The sequence below is a fragment of the Pecten maximus genome, chromosome 4, assembly GCF_902652985.1.
Source record: "Pecten maximus chromosome 4, xPecMax1.1, whole genome shotgun sequence".
Taxonomy (NCBI): Eukaryota; Metazoa; Mollusca; class Bivalvia; order Pectinida; family Pectinidae; genus Pecten; species Pecten maximus.
This window is the reverse complement of record NC_047018.1, coordinates 26938195-26962855: the sequence shown is the minus strand read 5'-3', so window position 1 is coordinate 26962855 and position 24661 is coordinate 26938195. Positions and strand designations below refer to the sequence as shown.

General features: G+C 40.4%; 1 protein-coding gene across 1 annotated transcript; it reads left to right on the top strand.

The window, feature by feature from the left end:
* Positions 1-1713: 1713 nt before the first annotated feature.
* On the top strand, positions 1714-16706 carry LOC117325664 (NXPE family member 4-like). The gene is given in 5 exon segments (XM_033882068.1): positions 1714-2292; positions 7531-8235; positions 13937-13989; positions 15031-15434; positions 15436-16706. Coding segments are annotated over 5 exon segments (1635 nt in total). The 5' UTR covers positions 1714-2203; the 3' UTR covers positions 15820-16706.
* The last annotated feature ends 7955 nt before the right edge of the window (positions 16707-24661 follow it).

Genomic DNA, 24661 nt, shown 5'->3' with positions numbered 1-24661 from the left:
TTTGAAATATCTTTAATATTTCTTGTTTCTAAAAGTTGCTCAAATTTCTGCATACTAGGTTTTCGTTAGTAGTACGGTTTAATTGATGAAACGTTTTCTGATATTTGCGTAAAAGCTACATTTTATTATGAAACGGTACTCGTCTTCAATATCACCACAGTTGCACAATTACAAATTCTATCTATCTGATTAAAACGTCCAATTTCAATATTCAACTTCAACTTCGAAGGTGATTCAACTTATGAGAAGACAGCCTATTTATTTAGATGCTGCGTACGTATACATAGTAGTCAATGGTTCGGATTGTATTTGAATATTCATGTATATGTATCTACTCTTGTTGGTGAAAAAAAACAACATTTGAAACCGTTGAATGTTTTCCGAAAAGGCAGTCAAAAGTGTCAAATGTTGGGGCTTTTTTTCGCTTTAGAACAAATTATTCTATTTTATTGTGTAAATGTATATTGATATAAAGACACTGCCTGTTGTCTAATCCTTTTGTTGTCACAATAAAACTTGTTGAAACCACAACGTAAGTAGGGAGGGATCTCAAAATAAATATACAAATGTATGAACAATAAAAGATCGCGGTCTTAAAAAAACAAAGCGACGATATACGATGTCTGATCACAACAAAAACATTTTGTTTCAGGCTCGTAAAGTTTGCTGTGTTTTCTTTCGATGGAAGATTAGTAATTTGTGTGATTAACGTTAAATATAAAATCTATCAGTGAAGTTGTGGATGAGGTGGAAAAGTAAATCTACATGTACGTGTATCCGAACTATATTGAAAGCTATTTTCGTTTTCTATTGTTATTGACCAATAAACGAGCGCGATAGATTGGCAGTGTGTTTTTCAGCCAATCAGAGCAAGGTGCTTAACGAGGTTCTTCGGAACTCCTCTAATAGTGCAACCAGACATAGGGGTCGCTGATTTATGGATATTTAAAAATGATTTACGGATATTTAAAAAACGCGATGAATTATGGATATTCATAAATCGCCTGTAAATATCCATAATTCGTATCTTAATATCCATAAATGAATTATGGATATCCATAATTAAAGTTGATTTATGGATATCCATAAATAAGTATTTATGGATATCCATAAATCGAATTATGGATATATATTAGAATTAATTATGGATATTAAGAATATCTTTTGTGACTTTTTTCCACTTTGGCTTGCCATACTCATGCGTCAGGCTAGACGCATGCGTTGTATATAAACGAATCATATAATCATTGTATATATTACTAAGAAAGTATTATAAATTGAGAGAGTGTTGTTAGCTGCTAGGAAAGCAGCTCGTGCTCTATTTAGTTATTTGTTAACACGCCTTATCCCGGAATCAACCGGGTACGACACCCCGTAAACGTTACACTTATAAGTGTTGATGTGTATTTTGTAGAGGCGTATAGGAGTCATCGCTATGGTAATCCGGTATTGCCATACTGTGTGTTACAGGTGTTCATGGTTGGTTGGTTACTGGTTTAACGTCTCCTTCCACTAACGTACTGCGTTAGCTGTGTTCAGGCCACGTGAGGGGGCCGGTGGTCGAGTGCCTCCGGTGCCTGTGTCCCCCTCAGGTGAGTCTTGTCCTATCCATCCGGTACGTCCACAGGGCCGAACATCTCCCTGGGACGGACATGGGCGCGGCTAAGTGGTCCTTCTCGGTCCGATGTCGAACTCCATATGAAGGTGCTCATGAATTATTAACACTTATATACAAATATTCGATTGGTTGGTAAAATGCTTGCTTTTCAAAATTACCCTGTTGACATTTCTGCATTAAAATTATTAAATGATGTGTCTGAAGCTTAAAATGACAACGGGAAGTTGGTGACCTCATTCCCTTTCAAAAATCAACCAATGAATAGACACACCATCACATGTGTATAAAACGGCACACGTAAACACACATGTCGTTTTACTTGCTGGCCTAAATATCGATACTTTTTGTGCACACGCTCACACGTGTACATGTATGTACATTTGTGAACAGCTGAGCCGATAAATTCAGGACAGCTAGCAGACGTGGTCTAGGCATCTCACGTCAGTATATCAAATTGTAATACACTACTATGCATAATGCACTTGCTATTTTAAGATCGACCATTGGAGTGAGAATAAAACAATTATTTTGTGTGGACTCGTACGTTGACTATAAATTACGGAGTGACGCCTTGCACGGAATGAAATGAGGATGAGATTTTCCACGAAGAAAATCACGACCCGGTATCTACTACTGGCCATTACTTCATGTATAATCTTCTTTGTATTTTCGAGGTAAGAATTCCATCTATTATCTGAACTACAACATCTCAATCTTGGCACTGGTTTTAACAACTACTGTACATGTACTAAATTTAGACCAGCTTTCATGACATAGATTAAGGACGGCCATCTTGAGTATAATGCTCACTCTGATCATGTAAGTGCATGAAAAACATGTTACAAATCTATCTAACGGTGGTAATTCTCAAACTCTCTAGGTACAGCTTTGGAAAGATGTCCTGAAAAACATCTTTTAGATTGTAAACAAAATAAGTCGAACTAGATTTGATCAAGAACAAAACACGGGATTTCCATCTATAGGAAATGATCGCAGACATGTTTTCGTTCTGACGGACGCTTTTGTACGTTTTACCTACGTTTTCTCTTCGTTTTTTCTTCACTCCCCTTCTCTAACCGATCAATTGACTTTCAACAGTATCTGTGGCCTTGAACTTCGAAGGTCAAGGTCAAAGATTTGCAAACCTTTTATAGCCAGTCATTCATGCTTAGATGGGCCAATTATCAAGTCTGCAGGCATCAGAGTATTGAAAGTAAAATATTTCAGGTGTAATTTTAGGATTATATTTAATTTTGGCCGTAAAAAAATTCCAACGTGACCTTTCTGAGATAGATTGGTGGATTTGAAACATTGCAAACATCTTCAAAAGAACGTTTTCTTTCATATATGATGAACATAAACCGTTTTTAAGAGAATTTGAAATTTTCGATTATTTATCATTTGACCTAAGTGACCTTGAACGAAGGTCATGGTAAAACAGAAGTAAAATATTTTGTAGGCATTTGTACATGCTATCACTGTGCCAAAAATCAAATCTGTATGTGTAAAGATAAAGGAAAAGAGGGGGATTAAGTGCATTTTTGGGACAAATTCGAATTTTTGGCGTGAATACGAACATTTTTCAAAGTGCCAAAGAAAAGTTAGTCCTGACCATGAACTACAAGATGCACTGATTGTTTAAAGGAAAAAACGAACGGACAAATCCAAAAGAATGTTTTTTATTTTTTTTTGATTATTTGACTTTGAATAAAGGTCAAAGTCAGTGAAAAGTAACTTTATTTGTAGCCAGTCTTACATGATGTTGTTGTGCCAAATATCAAGTCTGTATGTGTATAAATGAAGGAGCTGGAATCTTTTTAGAACATTTTGGCTGATTTTTGAATTTCCATTCCTTCTCTCCTGTCGTGATGTTTCCATTCCTTCTCTACTGTCGTGATGTTTCCATTCCTTCTCTCCTGTCGTTATGTTTCCATTCTTTTTCTCGTGTCGTGATGTTTCCATTCCTTCTCTCTTGTGATGTTTCCATTCCTTCTCTACTGTCGTGATGTTTCCATTCCTTCTCTACTGTCGTGATGTTTCCATTCCTTCTCTCCTGTCGTGATGTTTCCATTCCTTCTCTCCTGTCGTGATGTTTCCATTCCTTCTCTCCTGTCGTGATGTTTCCATTCCTTCTCTCCTGTCGTGATGTTTCCATTCCTTCTCTCCTGTCGTGATGTTTCCATTCCTTCTCTCCTGTCGTGACGTTTCCATTCCTTCTCTCTTGTCGTGATGTTTCCATTCCTTCTCTCTTGTGACTTTTCCTTTCCTTCTCTCTTGTGATGTTTCCATTCCTTCTCTCCTGTCGTGACGTTTCCATTCCTTCTCTCTTGTCGTGATGTTTCCATTCCTTCTCTCTTGTGACTTTTCCTTTCCTTCTCTCTTGTGATGTTTCCATTCCTTCTCTCTTGTCGTGGTGTTTCCTTTCCTTCTCTCCTGTCGTGATGTTTCCATTCCTTCTCTCCTGTCGTGATGTTTCCATTCCTTCTCTCCTGTCGTGATGTTTCCATTCCTTCTCTCTTGTGACGTTTCCTTTCCTTCTCTCTTGTAGTGATGTTTCCATTCCTTCTCTACTGTCGTGATGTTTCCATTCCTTCTCTCTTGTCGTGATGTTTCCATTCCTTCTCTACTGTCGTGATGTTTCCATTCCTTCTCTCCTGTCGTGATGTTTCCATTCCTTCTCTCCTGTCGTGATGTTTCCATTCCTTCTCTCTTGTGATGTTTCCATTCCTTCTCTCCTGTCGTGATGTTTCCATTCCTTCTCTCTTGTGACGTTTCCTTTCCTTCTCTCTTGTAGTGATGTTTCCATTCCTTCTCTACTGTCGTGATATTTCCATTCCTTCTCTCGTGTCGTGATGTTTCCATTCCTTCTCTCCTCTCGTGATGTTCCATTCCTTCTCTACTGTCGTGATGTTTCCATTCCTTCTCTCCTGTCGTGATGTTTCCATTCCTTCTCTACTGTCGTGATGTTTCCATTCCTTCTCTCCTGTCGTGCTGTTTCCATTCCTTCTCTCCTGTCGTGATGTTTCCATTCCTTCTCTACTGTCGTGATGTTTCTGTGAGGTTCCATTTTCTTGTGTTATAATCTTGTATTATTTGTTTCCTCTATAGTCTCTATAATGATAATGATATGAAGTATATGCTCTAATTGACAGTGGAGAGATAAGGGTCCAGTTAATTAGTTGGATGAGTCTTATCAATAGTAGGATTATTTAGACTGGTGTAGTAGTCTTAAGGTCCATAGAGTGAATATGTAGTTATTTCTATAGGTTATACATGTAGTTATTTCTATAGGTTATACATGTAGTTAAGGATAGTCATAATAAAGTAGAAGCTAGAGTACACTGTAGTTACTTAGTGCCTAGTGTTTATATATAGATATGAGGTCATTGGTGTTGACTTAGTAGGTCTTGTTATATATATAGATATGAGGTTATTGGTGTGGACTGAGCAGGTCTTGTTATAAATATAGTTATGAGGTCATTAGTGTAGACTTAGTAGGTCTTGTTATATATTTAGATATGAGGTCATTGGTGTGGACTGAGTAGGTCTTATTATAAATATAGATATGAGGTCATTGGTTTAGACTTAGTAGGTCTTGTTATAAATATAGATATGAGGTCATTGGTGTAGACTTAGTAGGTCTTGTTATATATATAGATATGAGGTCATTGGTGTGGACAGAGTAAGTCCAGAGATATTTAGGATGAGTTCATCTAGGGAGGGGTATGGATGATGTCATTCTAATAATAGAGAGATAGCAGGAGTAATGATAAGGGGTTGAAACAAAAACAGAAGAGAGTTGAGAGTAGGGAGTTCGTAGAGAAAAGAGATAGAGAATGGTAGTGTTAGAGTTGAGAGTAGGGAGTTCGTAGAGAAAAGAGATAGAGAGAGGTAGTATTAGAGTTGAGAGTAGGGAGTTCTTGGAGTAAAGAGATAGAGAGAGGTAGTGTTAGAGTGGAGAGTAGGGAGTTCTTAGAGTAAAGAGATAGAGAGAGGTAGTGTTATAGCTGAGAGTAGATTTGGACTTGGGGAAAACTGGAGAAGTTTGGATTTACTTTCCAGGATTCAGTGTAGTTTGTAGTTGTATTGTGTAGCTTAGTTTAGTGATTTAGTTTTATGTAGTTATTTAGTGACAACTTGAGATTACTTTACTTTACTTTTGGATTACTTTACTTTTGGATTACTTTACTGTTGGATTACTTTACTTTACTTTTGGATAACTTTACTGCTGGATTACTTTACTTTACTGTTGGATTACTTTACTTTACTTTTGGATTACTTTACTGTTGGATTACTTTACTTTACTTTTGGATTACTTTACTGTTGGATTACTTTACTTTACTTTTGGATTACTTTACTGTTGGATTACTTTACTTTACTTTTGGATTACTTTACTGTTGGATTACTTTACTTTACTTTTGGATTACTTTACTTTACTTTTGGATTACTTTACTGTTGGATTACTTTACTTTACTTTTGGATTTCTTTACTTTACTTTACTTTTGGATTACTTTACTTTTGGATTACTTTACTTTACTTTTGGATTACTTTACTTTACTTTACTTTTGGATTACTTTACTTTACTTTTGGATTTCTTTACTTTACTTTACTGTTGGATTACTTTACTTTACTTTTGGATTACTTTACTTTACTTTTGGATTACTTTACTTTACTTTTGGATTTCTTTACTTTACTTTACTTTTGGATTACTTTACTTTTGGATTACTTTACTTTACTTTTGGATTTCTTTACTTTACTTTACTTTTGGATTACTTTACTTTACTTTTGGATTACTTTACTGTTGGATTACTTTACTTTACTTTTGGATTACTTTACTTTACTTTACTTTTGGATTACTTTACTTTACTTTACTTTTGGATTACTTTACTTTACTTTACTGTTGGATTACTTTACTTTACTTTTGGATTACTTTACTTTACTTTTGGATTACTTTACTTTACTTTACTTTTGGATTACTTTACTTTACTTTTGGATTACTTTACTGTTGGATTACTTTACTTTACTTTTGGATTACTTTACTTTTGGATTTCTTTACTTTTGGATTACTTTTCTATTTGGATTTATCGGAAAACCCTGGAAGACACATTGGAAGTTATCAAATTGATTGGCAAGTAATTTTAATAAACCTTGTTCTGAAATAAACGTATACTTAAATAAAACTGAAGGAATTTTATATACCCGAGTATGTTGTTTTTAATTTCATCCATTCTTATGATGTGGTGTCAGAAGAAATAAAGGGCTTTTAGAAAGAAACTTAACAAATTAGGGTCAGAAGTGATAAAGTGACCATTAATTAATTTAATAAAAACCCAACATTTCCATTCCTTCTCTCTTGTGATGTTTCCATTCCTTCTCTCGTGTCGTGATGTTTCCATTCCTTCTCTCGTGTCGTGATGTTTCCATTCCTTCTCTCCTGTCGCGATGTTTCCATTCCTTTGGAATCTCCAGACTCTTGTATCTACCTGCCCAAAGTGTATTGATTTACTTTTGTAATTACCCGTTGACTTTCTTATGTATATATAATCAACAGGCCAGTTATGTAATGTCATGTAATAGTATGATGTGATAGAAGTCAGGAGAATTAGCCTGTTCACATGTATAAAAGGACCAGCATGTATCTGAGTCCAACTTTTGGAACCGAGGAACAATATCTATTCTCATTCCTGGGCTTTTGCATGGACAGATGCATGTATGCATGTATGATGTTTGTACACTTTAATACAGTACAGCAAAATAAAAAGAATTATTTTATTATATATATGTAAGTCATTCGACTGGGTATGCTCTTTTGGGCGATAAACCTTCGTCGGATACCCAAGTCAGATTGCAATACATTGCACACTGAGCTGTACTATATAACTATATAAAATATATTGATAATGCTGTTTCAGATATTTATCCGACGAAGATAGCATCCTTGCCTTTGCTGGAGGAGGACATTCAGCTAGTCGATTTAAGGAGACAGTAGGAACTTATCTATTTAGAAAAACTCCTGCTCAGAAAGTCGTAGAAAAATTGGAAATAAGCACTCTCCCAAACGGCACATATTCCAAGATAAGTTTCATCAATCGTAGACAAATTTACAGTGTGGGAGATATGTTGGTGGTCAAAATCACTCTGTATGATTCTACAGGAACAAGAATTAGACGTGGTGGTGATAGACTGAGAATCGTTTTGATAGAAACAAAACTAAGGGCTAACGTGAATGGTAAGATAATCGACAATGGGGACGGTACCTACACAGGAACGGTTCTGTTACCATGGAGAGGAACACCAAAACTGGTCGTGCTTCTTTCCATTCCTCGGCAGGTCCACGATACAGTGGTGGACGCAGTCAATGAATATGGCACCATGCGCTTTATCATGGGAATATTTTCAAAAACAACAGATAATATAACAATATCAGAAAGAACGCCGTGTGGACCACTTCCGATGATAAAAGGATTTGATAATCTGTACAACATGACAAAGATGGTGTATAACATGCCCTGGTACTGTGTGAAACCAAAGTCTGTTGAGTTGACAGCTAAACATTGGAAACAGTCTGTAACGGCCACTAACTTCACTTTGCCCTTCAACGTAACACGTATATTACTGTAAGTACAAGGCATTATTGAACCCTAACTGGGAAGCATACTAAACCCTCCGCGGACGATAGTCTCCTGAACAAATATAAAACATGAGTCGGACATGGTGCGGATTTGATGCACATTTTCAATCTGTAAGGTTCTGATTTACAAAAACAATGTAATTCGAAATGAAGTAATCTCATATTTCTATTGATCTTTTCAAAACTTGTTGAGATATAATCATATTATCGTCACATATAATTATGCTTTACTGAGCTTCATTTCTATGGACGATATCCGAGAGGTGCCCATCTTTCAATATTTTTATTTGGCCAAGTTTCCGTTTCTAGAGGTAGAGCTATGACACACTTAGTGCCCATTGCTTCTCTCCTGTCGTGATGTTTCCATTCCTTCTCTCCTGTCGTGATGTTCCATTCCTCCTCTCCTGTCGTGATGTTTCCATTCCTTCTCTCCTGTCGTGATGTTTCCATTCCTTCTCTCCTGTCGTGATGTTTCCATTCCTTCTCTCCTGTCGTGATGTTCCATTCCTTCTCTCCTGTCGTGATGTTTCCATTCTTTCTCTCTTGTGATGTTTCCATTCCTTCTCTACTGTCGTGATGTTTCCATTCCTTCTCTCCTGTCGTGATGTTTCCATTCCTTCTCTCTTGTCGTGATGTTTCCATTCCTTCTCTCCTGTCGTGACGTTTCCATTCCTTCTCTCCTGTCGTGATGTTTCCATTCCTTCTCTACTGTCGTGATGTTTCCATTCCTTCTCTCTTGTCGTGATGTTTCCATTCCTTCTCTCCTGTCGTGATGTTTCCATTCCTTCTCTCTTGTGATGTTTCCATTCCTTCTCTACTGTCGTGATGTTTCCATTCCTTCTCTCCTGTCGTGATGTTTCCATTCCTTCTCTCTTGTGATGTTTCCATTCCTTCTCTCCTGTCGTGATGTTTCCATTCCTTCTCTCTGTCGTGATGTTTCCATTCCTTCTCTCTTGTCGTGATGTTTCCATTCCTTCTCTCCTGTCGTGATGTTTCCATTCCTTCTCTCTTGTGATGTTTCCATTCCTTCTCTCCTGTCGTGATGTTTCCATTCCTTCTCTACTGTCGTGATGTTTCCATTCCTTCTCTACTGTCGTGATGTTTCCATTCCTTCTCTCCTGTCGTGATGTTTCCATTCCTTCTCTCCTGTCGTGATGTTTCCATTCCTTTCTCTCCTGTCGTGATGTTTCCATTCCTTCTCTCCTGTCGTGATGTTTCCATTCCTTCTCTCCTGTCGTGATGTTTCCATTCCTTCTCTCCTGTCGTGATGTTTCCATTCCTTCTCTCCTGTCGTGATGTTTCCATTCCTTCTCTCCTGTCGTGATGTTTCCATTCCTTCTCTCTTGTGATGTTTCCATTCCTTCTCTCTTGTCGTGATGTTTCCATTCCTTCTCTACTGTCGTGATGTTTCCATTCCTTCTCTCCTGTCGTGATGTTTCCATTCCTTCTCTCCTGTCGTGATGTTTCCATTCCTTCTCTCCTGTCGTGATGTTTCCATTCCTTCTCTCTTGTCGTGATGTTTCCATTCCTTCTCTACTGTCGTGATGTTTCCATTCCTTCTCTCCTGTCGTGATGTTTCCATTCCTTCTCTCCTGTCGTGATGTTTCCATTCCTTCTCTCGTGTCGTGATGTTTCCATTCCTTCTCTACTGTCGTGATGTTTCCATTCCTTCTCTACTGTCGTGATGTTTCCATTCCTTCTCTCCTGTCGTGATGTTTCCATTCCTTCTCTCCTGTCGTGATGTTTCCATTCCTTCTCTCCTGTCGTGATGTTTCCATTCCTTCTCTCTTGTCGTGATGTTTCCATTCCTTCTCTCCTGTCGTGATGTTTCCATTCCTTCTCTCGTGTCGTGATGTTTCCATTCCTTCTCTCCTGTCGTGATGTTTCCATTCCTTCTCTCCTGTCGTGATGTTTCCATTCCTTCTCTCCTGTCGTGATGTTTCCATTCCTTCTCTCCTGTCGTGATGTTTCCATTCCTTCTCTCTGTCGTGATGTTTCCATTCCTTCTCTACTGTCGTGATGTTTCCATTCTTTCTCCCTCTTGTGATGTTTCCATTCCTTCTCTCCTGTCGTGATGTTTCCATTCCTTCTCTCCTGTCGTGATGTTTCCATTCCTTCTCTCGTGTCGTGATGTTTCCGTTCCTTCTCTCCTGTCGTGATGTTTCCATTCCTTCTCTCCTGTCGTGATGTTTCCATTCCTTCTCTCCTGTCGTGATGTTTCCATTCCTTCTCTACTGTCGTGATGTTTCCATTCCTTCTCTACTGTCGTGATGTTTCCATTCCTTCTCTCGTGTCGTGATGTTTCCATTCCTTCTCTACTGTCGTGATGTTTCCATTCCTTCTCTCTGTCGTGATGTTTCCATTCATTCTCTCCTGTCGTGATGTTTCCATTCCTTCTCTCCTGTCGTGATGTTTCCATTCCTTCTCTCTTGTGATGTTTCCATTCCTTCTCTCCTGTCGTGATGTTTCCATTCCTTCTCTCCTGTCGTGATGTTTCCATTCCTTCTCTCCTGTCGTGATGTTTCCATTCCTTCTCTCCTGTCGTGATGTTTCCATTCCTTCTCTCCTGTCGTGATGTTTCCATTCCTTCTCTCCTGTCGTGATGTTTCCATTCCTTCTCTCCTGTCGTGATGTTTCCATTCCTTCTCTCCTGTCGTGATGTTTCCATTCCTTCTCTCCTGTCGTGATGTTTCCATTCCTTCTCTCTTGTGATGTTTCCATTGATTCTCTCTTGTCGTGATGTTTCCATTCCTTCTCTCCTCTGGTGATATTTCCATTCCTTCTCTCCTGTCGTGATGTTTCCATTCCTTCTCTCTGTCGTGATGTTTCCATTCCTTCTCTCGTGTCGTGATGTTTACATTCCTTCTCTCCTGTCGTGATGTTTCCATTCCTTCTCTCCTGTCGTTATGTTTCCATTCCTTCTCTCCTGTCGTGATGTTTCCATTCCTTCTCTCGTGTCGTGATGTTTCCATTCCTTCTCTCGTGTCGTGATGTTTACATTCCTTCTCTCCTGTCGTGATGTTTCCATTCCTTCTCTCCTGTCGTGATGTTTCCATTCCTTCTCTCCTGTCGTGATGTTTCCATTCCTTCTCTACTGTCGTGATGTTTCCATTCCTTCTCTACTGTCGTGATGTTTCCATTCCTTCTCTCTTGTCGTGATGTTTCCATTCCTTCTCTCTTGTGATGTTTCCATTCCTTCTCTCCTGTCGTGATGTTTCCATTGATTCTCTCGTGTCGTGATGTTTATATTCCTTCTCTCCTGTCGTGATGTTTCCATTCCTTCTCTCCTGTCGTGACGTTTCCATTCCTTCTCTCTTGTGATGTTTCCATTCCTTCTCTCCTGTCGTGATGTTTCCATTCCTTCTCTCCTGTCGTGATGTTTCCATTCCTTCTCTCGTGTCGTGATGTTTCCATTCCTTCTCTCCTGTCGTGATGTTTCCATTCCTTCTCTCCTGTCGTGATGTTTCCATTCCTTCTCTCCTGTCGTGATGTTTCCATTCCTTCTCTCCTGTCGTGATGTTTCCATTCCTTCTCTCCTGTCGTGATGTTCCATTGATTCTCTCGTGTCGTGATGTTTCCATTCCTTCTCTCCTGTCGTGATGTTTCCATTCCTTCTCTACTGTCGTGATGTTTCCATTGATTCTCTCGTGTCGTGATGTTTCCATTCCTTCTCTCTTGTGATGTTTCCATTCCTTCTCTCCTGTCGTGATGTTTCCATTCCTTCTCTCCTGTCGTGATGTTTCCATTCCTTCTCTCCTGTCGTGATGTTTCCATTCCTTCTCTCTTGTGATGTTTCCATTCCTTCTCTCCTGTCGTGATGTTTCCATTCCTTCTCTCCTGTCGTGATGTTTCCATTCCTTCTCTCCTGTCGTGATGTTTCCATTCCTTCTCTACTGTCGTGATGTTTCCATTCCTTCTCTCCTGTCGTGATGTTTCCATTCCTTCTCTCCTGTCGTGATGTTTCCATTCCTTCTCTCCTGTCGTGATGTTTCCATTCCTTCTCTCTTGTGATGTTTCCATTCCTTCTCTACTGTCGTGATGTTTCCATTCCTTCTCTCCTGTCGTGATGTTTCCATTCCTTCTCTCCTGTCGTGATGTTTCCATTCCTTCTCTCCTGTCGTGATGTTTCCATTCCTTCTCTACTGTCGTGATGTTTCCATTCCTTCTCTCTTGTGATGTTTCCATTCCTTCTCTACTGTCGTGATGTTTCCATTCCTTCTCTCCTGTCGTGATGTTTCCATTCCTTCTCTCCTGTCGTGATGTTTCCATTCCTTCTCTCCTGTCGTGATGTTTCCATTCCTTCTCTCCTGTCGTGATGTTTCCATTCCTTCTCTCCTGTCGTGATGTTTCCATTCCTTCTCTCCTGTCGTGATGTTTCCATTCCTTCTCTCCTGTCGTGATGTTTCCATTCCTTCTCTCCTGTCGTGATGTTTCCATTCCTTCTCTCCTGTCGTGATGTTTCCATTCCTTCTCTCCTGTCGTGATGTTTCCATTCCTTCTCTCCTGTCGTGATGTTTCCATTCCTTCTCTCCTGTCGTGATGTTTCCATTCCTTCTCTCCTGTCGTGATGTTTCCATTCCTTCTCTCCTGTCGTGATGTTTCCATTCCTTCTCTCCTGTCGTGATGTTTCCATTCCTTCTCTCCTGTCGTGATGTTTCCATTCCTTCTCTCCTGTCGTGATGTTTCCATTCCTTCTCTCCTGTCGTGATGTTTCCATTCCTTCTCTACTGTCGTGATGTTTCCATTCCTTCTCTCCTGTCGTGATGTTTCCATTCCTTTTCTCCTGTCGTGATGTTTCCATTCCTTCTCTACTGTCGTGATGTTTCCATTCCTTCTCTCTTGTGATGTTTCCATTGATTCTCTCTTGTCGTGATGTTTCCATTCCTTCTCTCTTGTGATGTTTCCATTCCTTCTCTCCTGTCGTGATGTTTCCATTCCTTCTCTCCTGTCGTGATGTTTCCATTCCTTCTCTCCTCTGGTGATGTTTCCATTCCTTCTCTCGTGTCGTGATGTTTCCATTCCTTCTCTCGTGTCGTGATGTTTACATTCCTTCTCTCCTGTCGTGATGTTTCCATTCCTTCTCTCCTGTCGTGATGTTTCCATTCCTTCTCTCTTGTGATGTTTCCATTCCTTCTCTCTTGTCGTGATGTTTCCATTGATTCTCTCGTGTCGTGATGTTTCCATTCCTTCTCTACTGTCGTGATGTTTCCATTCCTTCTCTCCTGTCGTGATGTTTCCATTCCTTCTCTCCTGTCGTGATGTTTCCATTCCTTCTCTCTTGTGATGTTTCCATTCCTTCTCTCCTGTCGTGATGTTTCCATTCCTTCTCTCCTGTCGTGATGTTTCCATTCCTTCTCTCTTGTGATGTTTCCATTCCTTCTCTCCTGTCGTGATGTTTCCATTCCTTCTCTACTGTCGTGATGTTTCCATTCCTTCTCTCCTGTCGTGATGTTTCCATTCCTTCTCTCCTGTCGTGATGTTTCCATTCCTTCTCTCTTGTGATGTTTCCATTCCTTCTCTCCTGTCGTGATGTTTCCATTCCTTCTCACGCTGTTATATCGCTGTATCGACATATTGTTTTGACTTTTCATGCCCTTTTAAATCTGAATCCATAGCATAACTAAAATACCTAAACAGATATTGTGACCTAAAAAGCGTAAGGATGAATTTATATTTATATTTTTCAGAGCACACCAACATAAGCCAATATTGAACTGGATTTTCGTCAAGGTGGAAGGAGGTAATTTATCGTATACAACTTCATTCTACATAGAAGTTTTGGTTTTTGGTGTGCGTGTCTTTTTTACATACCCAGCTAAAGGTTTTACAGCTCTAATATACATGAACTATCGTGTCCGGCTCTCTGGAGATCTCATGCTACACGTTCCAGTTTTTAAAGCTGACAGTACCAGTTAAAAAATTTCCAAAAAATAATTTCTTAAGCCGAGGTTGTAGAATCAGAAATCGTTCCGGATGTATCAATGTAAGGGGTGTCGACCGACCAGGTCTTTACTTTAGGAAAGGGTATGTCGACCGACTCGGTCTTTACTTTAGGAAAGGGTATGTCGACCGATTCGGTCTTTACTTTAGGAAAGGGTATGTCGACTGACTCGGTCTTTACTTCAGGAAAGTGAGTGTCGACCGACTCGGTCTTTACTTCAGGAAAGGGTATGTCGACTGACTCGGTCTTTACTTCAGGAAAGTGAGTGTCGACGGTGCACTCGAGTAGCCTCATGTTGATCAACCTAGCAATCTTCACTTGAACATTTCCGTTGTTAGGACGTACGACTCATTTTATTATTTCTCTATATAAAGAAGTGCTCCTTGAGAATGTCTCCCACATTTTGCCATTTAGTTGAACGACAGCGTCGTGATGAAGACAACTGGTCCTTCCCTAGGTGATGTGAAATGCTATATTAAAACACATATATAATCTAATTACGCCGTATCAGGGACAGCGTTTTCAAAGACATTTCAATATTCTATAGCGAATAAATCTGAGGATGCTGCATTGCAGCGAATGGTCATCACAATGCTCAAGCACAAATACAACTTTATTCTAACGTGGTCGAGGAATACATGGTACTAAAATCAGGCACATCCCTGACGATGCGTGGTCATGGTCTAGTGCTAGGATAAGTAAGAAGTTGGAATTGGATACTATGCTGGTACTGTGATAATACTGTAAGAATTAGATACTAATCTATGTTTGTACTGTCATAACACTGTGAATAGAAAATAAGCGAGGCACTGTTTTATTGTTACATTTTCTTTATTTTAGCTGAATCGTTGATGAGAACAAGCAGAACGCCGTGCCACAAACGTTCAAGAGAAAAGACATGGGAGGTTGGAACATCGGGCTTCTACTATAATAACAACTGGGTGAATATCAACTGCACAAATCAATACAAACAGACCCCAAGTCAGTACGCAAAGTGCCTGGCAGGTCGTCATCTCGTTCTGATAGGAGACTCTAATATAAGGTCATATTTAGAATTCTTTACTAAATTCCTCCATTTGAACATTACCATCGGTAACCCAGCGGACCACGCGCCTGGGTTGGTGTTCGGTTATAACAGTGCTCGATCGATATCCGCTACGTGGAGACCCCACGGTGTACCATATTTTGCAGCTTTCCCTTACAACAAAAACGTGTCCCATTCCCACATCATCGATTCTAGACCGTCTTAACATGGAGAGTGACAACAGGACTATAGTTGTCATTCATCTGTGGGCTCACTTTCTCGCCATCCCCATCCACATAGTGGAGGAGAGAATTAGGGATGTTAGGAAGGCTGTCGAACGTCTTCTGACCAGAGCACCCAATGTCACTGTGGTTATTAAAGGTCCACAATCCCATTTAGAAAACCAAATCTATCTCCAAGTTGACTTCAAAAGAGTGAGTTTTGAACAAATATGGCGGCACGAATTTAAACATCTGAGAAAGGAGGTGATATACCTTGATTATTGGGACATAACCACTGGCAGTTTAAGTAAACATTTACATCCAAGTCGAACGGTACTAAAAGATATGATTAATACATTCATCAACCATGTATGTGATGTTTAATATGATAAATTAATATATTCTTCAACCATGTATGTGATGTTTGATATGATAAATTAATATGTTCAGCATCGATGCGATGATTAATATGCTGAATTAATATGTTAATACCAAGTTGAAGTGATCCCCAGGTTAAGTTTGTATCGATATATGTCAGAAATCCACATAGTGAAACAAGTGATTTTTTATTACCTGTTTTGGTATTTTCTATGAAATGTTTTTCATTTACAATTAATAGGTCAGCAGATGGCGAGGTACTCAATCATTTGTACCCATATTTCAGACTCAAGCTCTGCATAGCATATTTCACTTGTTCAGCCACCGTCCCCAAAAGGATCGGTAGCATCCTCTATATTATATACATATTGTATATATGTTCTACCTCGTAACATGTCTATGTCATATATATTGTAATACACTATGTGTAATAGCGGTATCGTGACATCATCAATGATGTGAAGCACGATTGTCTCCATAGAAAGTATTTATCATTTGTGTTGAAATTCGCCTTACACAGCTAGAAATGGTTGATGTGAGAGTTTTCACTAACATTCATATAAACATGAGTTATATGATGAACAGAATTTCACACTCGTTTATGATTCGACCACCGTTATTCAATGCAAAAAGTATACACTGTATTGATATTTTTTTTACAATCGCTCACACTCATTGCTTCCAGATTTTTCACTTTTAAGAAAACCCGTTAACAGCTGGATTTGTATGACCTTTCAGAGTAATCCTTTGACATCTATGGTCCAGTCGGGGTTCGATATTAACGACCTAGGAATATTTGATGTAAACAATACACAGGGATATACGTCTTTATACGATGTACCTGTAAATAGTAAATAAATAAAAAATATAAAAGATAGATAAAAATTGACGAATTCGTTGTTGTGTTTGCTGATTAGGCATTTTATGATATGATCCTTGTAAAATAAACTCTATTATATGTCCTGATTATGAAAATAACTAGGCTTGTTTGATAACCGGGGTTAAATCCTCTCTCCACAATATCCAACTGTTCTAAAGATGAAATACTGGTTAATCATACTCCCAATGTTTAGAATGTATTATACCTTGTTTGTATTTCTTATCTTTATGAGAATCCTTATACATAACGTTAAAAACATGCTGGCTCGAGATGTTGGTCAGGTAGGGCTGGATCCTCCTACCATCCTTATAAATAACGTTATAACATGCTGACTCGAGATGTTGGTCAGGTAGGGCTGGATCCTTCTACCATCCTTATAAATAACGTTAAAACATCCTGGCTCGAGATGTTGGTCAGGTAGGGCTGGATCCTTCTACCATCCTTATAAATAACGTTATAACATGCTGACTCGAGATGTTGGTCAGGTAGGGCTGGATCCTCCTACCATCCTTATAAATAACGTTAAAACATGCTGACTCGAGATGTTGGTCAGGTAGGGCTGAATCCTCCTACCATCCTTATAAATAACGTTAAAACATCCTGGCTCCAGATGTTGGTCAGGTAAGGCTGGATCCTCCTACCATCCTTATAAATAACGTTATAACATGCTGACTCGAGATGTTGGTCAGGTAGGGCTGGATCCTTCTACCATCCTTATAAATAACGTTAAAACATGCTGGCTCGAGATGTTGGTCAGGTAGGGCTGGATCCTTCTACCATCCTTATAAATAACGTTATAACATGCTGACTCGAGATGTTGGTCAGGTAGGGCTGAATCCTTCTACCATCCTTATAAATAACGTTAAAACATCCTGGCTCCAGATGTTGGTCAGGTAGGGCTGGATCCTTCTACCATCCTTATAAATAACGTTATAACATGCTGACTCGAGATGTTGGTCAGGTAGGGCTGGATCCTCCTACCATCCTTATAAATAACGTTATAACATGCTGACTCGAGATGTTGGTCAGGTAGGGCTGGATCCTTCTACCATCCTTATAAATAACGTTAAAACATCCTGGCTCGAGATGTTGGTCAGGTAGGGCTGGATCCTCCTACCATCCTTATAAATAACGTTAAAACATCCTGGCTCGAGATGTTGGTCAGGTAGGGCTGGATCCTCCTACCATCCTTATAAATAACGTTATAACATGCTGACTCGAGATGTTGGTCAGGTAGGGCTGGATCCTTCTACCATCCTTATAAATAACGTTAAAACATGCTGGCTCGAGATGTTGGTCAGGTAGGGCTGGATCCTCCTACCATCCTTATAAATAACGTTAAAACATCCTGGCTCGAGATGTTGGTCAGGTAGGGCTGAATCCTTCTACCATCCTTATAAATAACGTTATAACATGGTGGCTCAACATGTTGGTCAGGTAGGGCTGAATCCTCCTACCATCCTTATAAATAACGTTATAACATGGTGGCTCGAGATGTTGGTCAGGTAGGGCTGGATCCTTCTACCATCCTTATAAATAACGTTATAACATGCTGACTCGAGATGTTGGTCAGGTAGGGCTGAATCCTTCTACCATCCTTATAAATAACGTTATAACATGCTGACTCGAGATGTTGGTCAGGTAGGGCTGAATCCTTCTACCATCCTTATAAATAACGTTAAAACATGCTGGCTCGAGATGTTGGTCAGGTAGGGCTGGATCCTTCTACCATCCTTATAAATAACGTTATAACATGGTGGCTCAACATGTTGGTCAGGTAGGGCTGGATCCTCCTACCATCCTTATAAATAACGTTATAACATGCTGACTCGAGATGTTGGTCAGGTAGGGCTGGATCCTCCTACCATCCTTATAAATAACGTTAAAACATGCTGGCTCGAGATGTTGGTCAGGTAGGGCTGGATCCTCCTACCATCCTTATAAATAACGTTAAAACATCCTGGCTCGAGATGTTGGTCAGGTAGGGCTGGATCCTCCTACCATCCTTATAAATAACGTTATAACATGCTGGCTCGAGATGTTGGTCAGGTAGGGCTGGATCCTCCTACCATCCTTATAAATAACGTTATAACATGCTGGCTCGAGATGTTGGTCAGGTAAGGCTGGATCCTCCTACCATCCTTATACATAACGTTAAAACATGGTGGCTCGAGATGTTGGTCAGGTAGGGCTGGATCCTCCTACCATCCTTATAAATAACGTTATAACATGCTGACTCGAGATGTTGGTCAGGTAGGGCTGGATCCTCCTACCATCCTTATAAATAACGTTAAAACATGCTGACTCGAGATGTTGGTCAGGTAGGGCTGAATCCTTCTACCATCCTTATAAATAACGTTAAAACATGCTGGCTCGAGATGTTGGTCAGGTAGGGCTGAATCCTTCTACCATCCTTATAAATAACGTTATAACATGCTGACTCGAGATGTTGGTCAGGTAAGGCTGAATCCTTCTACCATCCTTATAAATAACGTTAAAACATGCTGGCTCGAGATGTTGGTCAGGTAGGGCTGGATCCTCCTACCATCCTTATAAATAACGTTAAAACATGCTGGCTCCAGATGTTGGTCAGGTAGGGCTGAATCCTTCTACCATCCTTATAAATAACGTTATAACATGGTGGCTCGAGATGTTGGTCAGGTAGGGCTGAATCCTTCTACCATCCTTATAAATAACGTTATAACATGCTGACTCGAGATGTTGGTCAGGTAAGGCTGAATCCTTCTACCATCCTTATAAATAACGTTAACACATCCTGGCTGGAGATGTTGGTCAGGTAGGGCTGAATCCTTCTACCATCCTTATAAATAACGTTAAAACATCCTGGCTCCAGATGTTGGTCAGGTAGGGCTGGATCCTCCTACCATCCTTATAAATAACGTTAAAACATCCTGGCTCGAGATGTTGGTCAGGTAGGGCTGGATCCTTCTACCATCCTTATAAATAACGTTATAACATGCTGACTCGAGATGTTGGTCAGGTAGGGCTGGATCCTCCTACCATCCTTATAAATAACGTTAAAACATGCTGACTCGAGATGTTGGTCAGGTAGGGCTGGATCCTCCTACCATCCTTATAAATAACGTTAAAACATCCTGGCTCGAGATGTTGGTCAGGTAGGGCTGGATCCTCCTACCATCCTTATAAATAACGTTATAACATGGTGGCTCGAGATGTTGGTCAGGTAGGGCTGGATCCTTCTACCATCCTTATAAATAACGTTATAACATGCTGACTCGAGATGTTGGTCAGGTAAGGCTGAATCCTCCTACCATCCTTATAAATAACGTTATAACATGGTGGCTCGAGATGTTGGTCAGGTAGGGCTGGATCCTCCTACCATCCTTATAAATAACGTTATAACATGGTGGCTCGAGATGTTGGTCAGGTAGGGCTGGATCCTTCTACCATCCTTATAAATAACGTTATAACATGCTGACTCGAGATGTTGGTCAGGTAAGGCTGAATCCTTCTACCATCCTTATAAATAACGTTAAAACATGCTGGCTCGAGATGTTGGTCAGGTAGGGCTGGATCCTCCTACCATCCTTATAAATAACGTTATAACATGCTGACTCGAGATGTTGGTCAGGTAAGGCTGAATCCTTCTACCATCCTTATAAATAACGTTATAACATGCTGACTCGAGATGTTGGTCAGGTAAGGCTGAATCCTTCTACCATCCTTATAAATAACGTTAAAACATGCTGGCTCCAGATGTTGGTCAGGTAGGGCTGAATCCTCCTACCATCCTTATAAATAACGTTATAACATGCTGACTCGAGATGTTGGTCAGGTAGGGCTGAATCCTTCTACCATCCTTATAAATAACGTTTAAAACATGCTGGCTCGAGATGTTGGTCAGGTAGGGCTGGATCCTCCTACCATCCTTATAAATAACGTTATAACATGCTGACTCGAGATGTTGGTCAGGTAAGGCTGAATCCTTCTACCATCCTTATAAATAACGTTAAAACATGCTGGCTCCAGATGTTGGTCAGGTAGGGCTGAATCCTTCTACCATCCTTATAAATAACGTTAAAACATCCTAGCTCGAGATGTTGGTCAGGTAGGGCTGGATCCTCCTACCATCCTTATAAATAACGTTAAAACATCCTGGCTCGAGATGTTGGTCAGGTAGGGCTGGATCCTCCTACCATCCTTATAAATAACGTTATAACATGCTGGCTCCAGATGTTGGTCAGGTAGGGCTGAATCCTTCTACCATCCTTATAAATAACGTTATAACATGCTGACTCGAGATGTTGGTCAGGTAGGGCTGAATCCTTCTACCATCCTTATAAATAACGTTAAAACATGCTGGCTCGAGATGTTGGTCAGGTAGGGCTGGATCCTCCTACCATCCTTATAAATAACGTTAAAACATCCTGGCTCGAGATGTTGGTCAGGTAGGGCTGGATCCTCCTACCATCCTTATAAATAACGTTAAAACATCCTGGCTCGAGATGTTGGTCAGGTAGGGCTGGATCCTTCTACCATCCTTATAAATAACGTTAAAACATGCTGACTCGAGATGTTGGTCAGGTAAGGCTGAATCCTTCTACCATCCTTATAAATAACGTTAAAACATCCTGGCTCCAGATGTTGGTCAGGTAAGGCTGGATCCTCCTACCATCCTTATAAATAACGTTATAACATGGTGGCTCGAGATGTTGGTCAGGTAGGGCTGGATCCTCCTACCATCCTTATAAATAACGTTAAAACATGCTGGCTCGAGATGTTGGTCAGGTAGGGCTGGATCCTCCTACCATCCTTATAAATAACGTTATAACATGGTGGCTCCAGATGTTGGTCAGGTAGGGCTGGATCCTCCTACCATCCTTATAAATAACGTTATAACATGGTGGCTCAATATGTTGGTCAGGTAGGGCTGGATCCTTCTACCATCCTTATAAATAACGTTAAAACATCCTGGCTCGAGCTGTTGGTCAGGTAGGGCTGGATCCTCCTACCATCCTTATAAATAACGTTAAAACATGCTGGCTCGAGATGTTGGTCAGGTAAGGCTGGATCCTTCTACCATCCTTATAAATAACGTTATAACATGGTGGCTCAACATGTTGGTCAGGTAGGGCTGGATCCTTCTACCATCCTTATAAATAACGTTAAAACATCCTGGCTCCAGATGTTGGTCAGGTAGGGCTGGATCCTTCTACCATCCTTATAAATAACGTTATAACATGGTGGCTCAACATGTTGGTCAGGTAGGGCTGGATCCTTCTACCATCCTTATAAATAACGTTATAACATGCTGGCTCGAGATGTTGGTCAGGTAGGGCTGGATCCTCCTACCATCCTTATAAATAACGTTAAAACATGCTGGCTCGAGATGTTGGTCAGGTAAGGCTGGATCCTTCTACCATCCTTATAAATAACGTTATAACATGGTGGCTCAACATGTTGGTCAGGTAGGGCTGGATCCTCCTACCATCCTTATAAATAACGTTATAACATGCTGACTCGAGATGTTGGTCAGGTAGGGCTGGATCCTCCTACCATCCTTATAAATAACGTTAAAACATGCTGGCTCGAGATGTTGGTCAGGTAGGGCTGGATCCTCCTACCATCCTTATAAATAACGTTAAAACATGCTGACTCGAGATGTTGGTCAGGTAAGGCTGGATCCTCCTACCATCCTTATAAATAACGTTATAACATGCTGACTCGAGATGTTGGTCAGGTAAGGCTGGATCCTCCTACCATCCTTATAAATAACGTTATAACATGCTGACTCGAGATGTTGGTCAGGTAAGGCTGGATCCTCCTACCATCCTTATAAATAACGTTATAACATCCTGGCTCGAGATGTTGGTCAGGTAGGGCTGGATCCTCCTACCATCCTTATAAATAACGTTAAAACATGCTGACTCGAGATGTTGGTCAGGTAAGGCTGGATCCTCCTACCATCCTTATAAATAACGTTATAACATGCTGACTCGAGATGTTGGTCAGGTAAGGCTGGATCCTCCTACCATCCTTATAAATAACGTTATAACATCCTGGCTCGAGATGTTGGTCAGGTAGGGCTGGATCCTTCTACCATCCTTATAAATAACGTTATAACATCCTGGCTCGAGATGTTGGTCAGGTAGGGCTGGATCCTCCTACCATCCTTATAAATAACGTTATAACATGGTGGCTCCAGATGTTGGTCAGGTAAGGCTGGATCCTCCTACCATCCTTATAAATAACGTTAAAACATGCTGGCTCGAGATGTTGGTCAGGTAGGGCTGGATCCTCCTACCATCCTTATAAATAACGTTAAAACATGCTGGCTCGAGATGTTGGTCAGGTAGGGCTGAATCCTTCTACCATCCTTATAAATAACGTTATAACATGGTGACTCGAGATGTTGGTCAGGTAGGGCTGGATCCTCCTACCATCCTTATAAATAACGTTATAACATGGTGGCTCAACATGTTGGTCAGGTAGGGCTGGATCCTCCTACCATCCTTATAAATAACGTTATAACATGCTGGCTCGAGATGTTGGTCAGGTAGGGCTGGATCCTCCTACCATCCTTATAAATAACGTTATAACATGCTGGCTCCAGATGTTGGTCAGGTAGGGCTGGATCCTCCTACCATCCTTATAAATAACGTTATAACATGGTGGCTCAACATGTTGGTCAGGTAGGGCTGGATCCTTCTACCATCCTTATAAATATCGTTATAACATGGTGGCTCAACATGTTGGTCAGGTAGGGCTGGATCCTTCTACCATCCTTATAAATAACGTTAAAACATCCTGGCTCGAGATGTTGGTCAGGTAGGGCTGGATCCTTCTACCATCCTTATAAATAACGTTATAACATGCTGACTCGAGATGTTGGTCAGGTAAGGCTGGATCCTCCTACCATCCTTATAAATAACGTTAAAACATCCTGGCTCGAGATGTTGGTCAGGTAGGGCTGGATCCTCCTACCATCCTTATAAATAACGTTAAAACATCCTGGCTCGAGATGTTGGTCAGGTAGGGCTGGATCCTCCTACCATCCTTATAAATAACGTTAAAACATCCTGACTCGAGATGTTGGTCAGGTAGGGCTGGATCCTCCTACCATCCTTATAAATAACGTTAAAACATCCTGGCTCGAGATGTTGGTCAGGTAGGGCTGGATCCTCCTACCATCCTTATAAATAACGTTAAAACATGCTGACTCGAGATGTTGGTCAGGTAGGGCTGGATCCTCCTACCATCCTTATAAATAACGTTATAACATGCTGACTCGAGATGTTGGTCAGGTAGGGCTGGATCCTTCTACCATCCTTATAAATAACGTTAAAACATCCTGGCTCGAGATGTTGGTCAGGTAGGGCTGGATCCTCCTACCATCCTTATAAATAACGTTAAAACATCCTGGCTCGAGATGTTGGTCAGGTAGGGCTGGATCCTCCTACCATCCTTATAAATAACGTTATAACATGCTGACTCGAGATGTTGGTCAGGTAGGGCTGGATCCTCCTACCATCCTTATAAATAACGTTATAACATGCTGACTCGAGATGTTGGTCAGGTAGGGCTGAATCCTTCTACCATCCTTATAAATAACGTTAAAACATGCTGGCTCGAGATGTTGGTCAGGTAGGGCTGAACCTGATACCATAGTTATTACACTGAAGTCACCACTGCGCTCGTCTCTGGGAATTGGTCAATACCAGTGGTAGAAATAATAGAATGTGGATACGAAGGCATTTTAATAAAACATGAACATCCTCTTCTTGAAAAGGTCCCTTTTCACAACGTTTGATTTCTCCACTCTGCCCATTCTAGATGTAAGGAATGCATTCGTTCTCGTTTATGGGAATATTTTGTTCAAGAAAGGCGAACGGCATTATAATGACATGTTCGTGAGCTTAAATCCAGAGAAAATTCACCGAGGAAAATATCGTGAGTACAAAGTGAATTGTTAAATGATAACGTCTT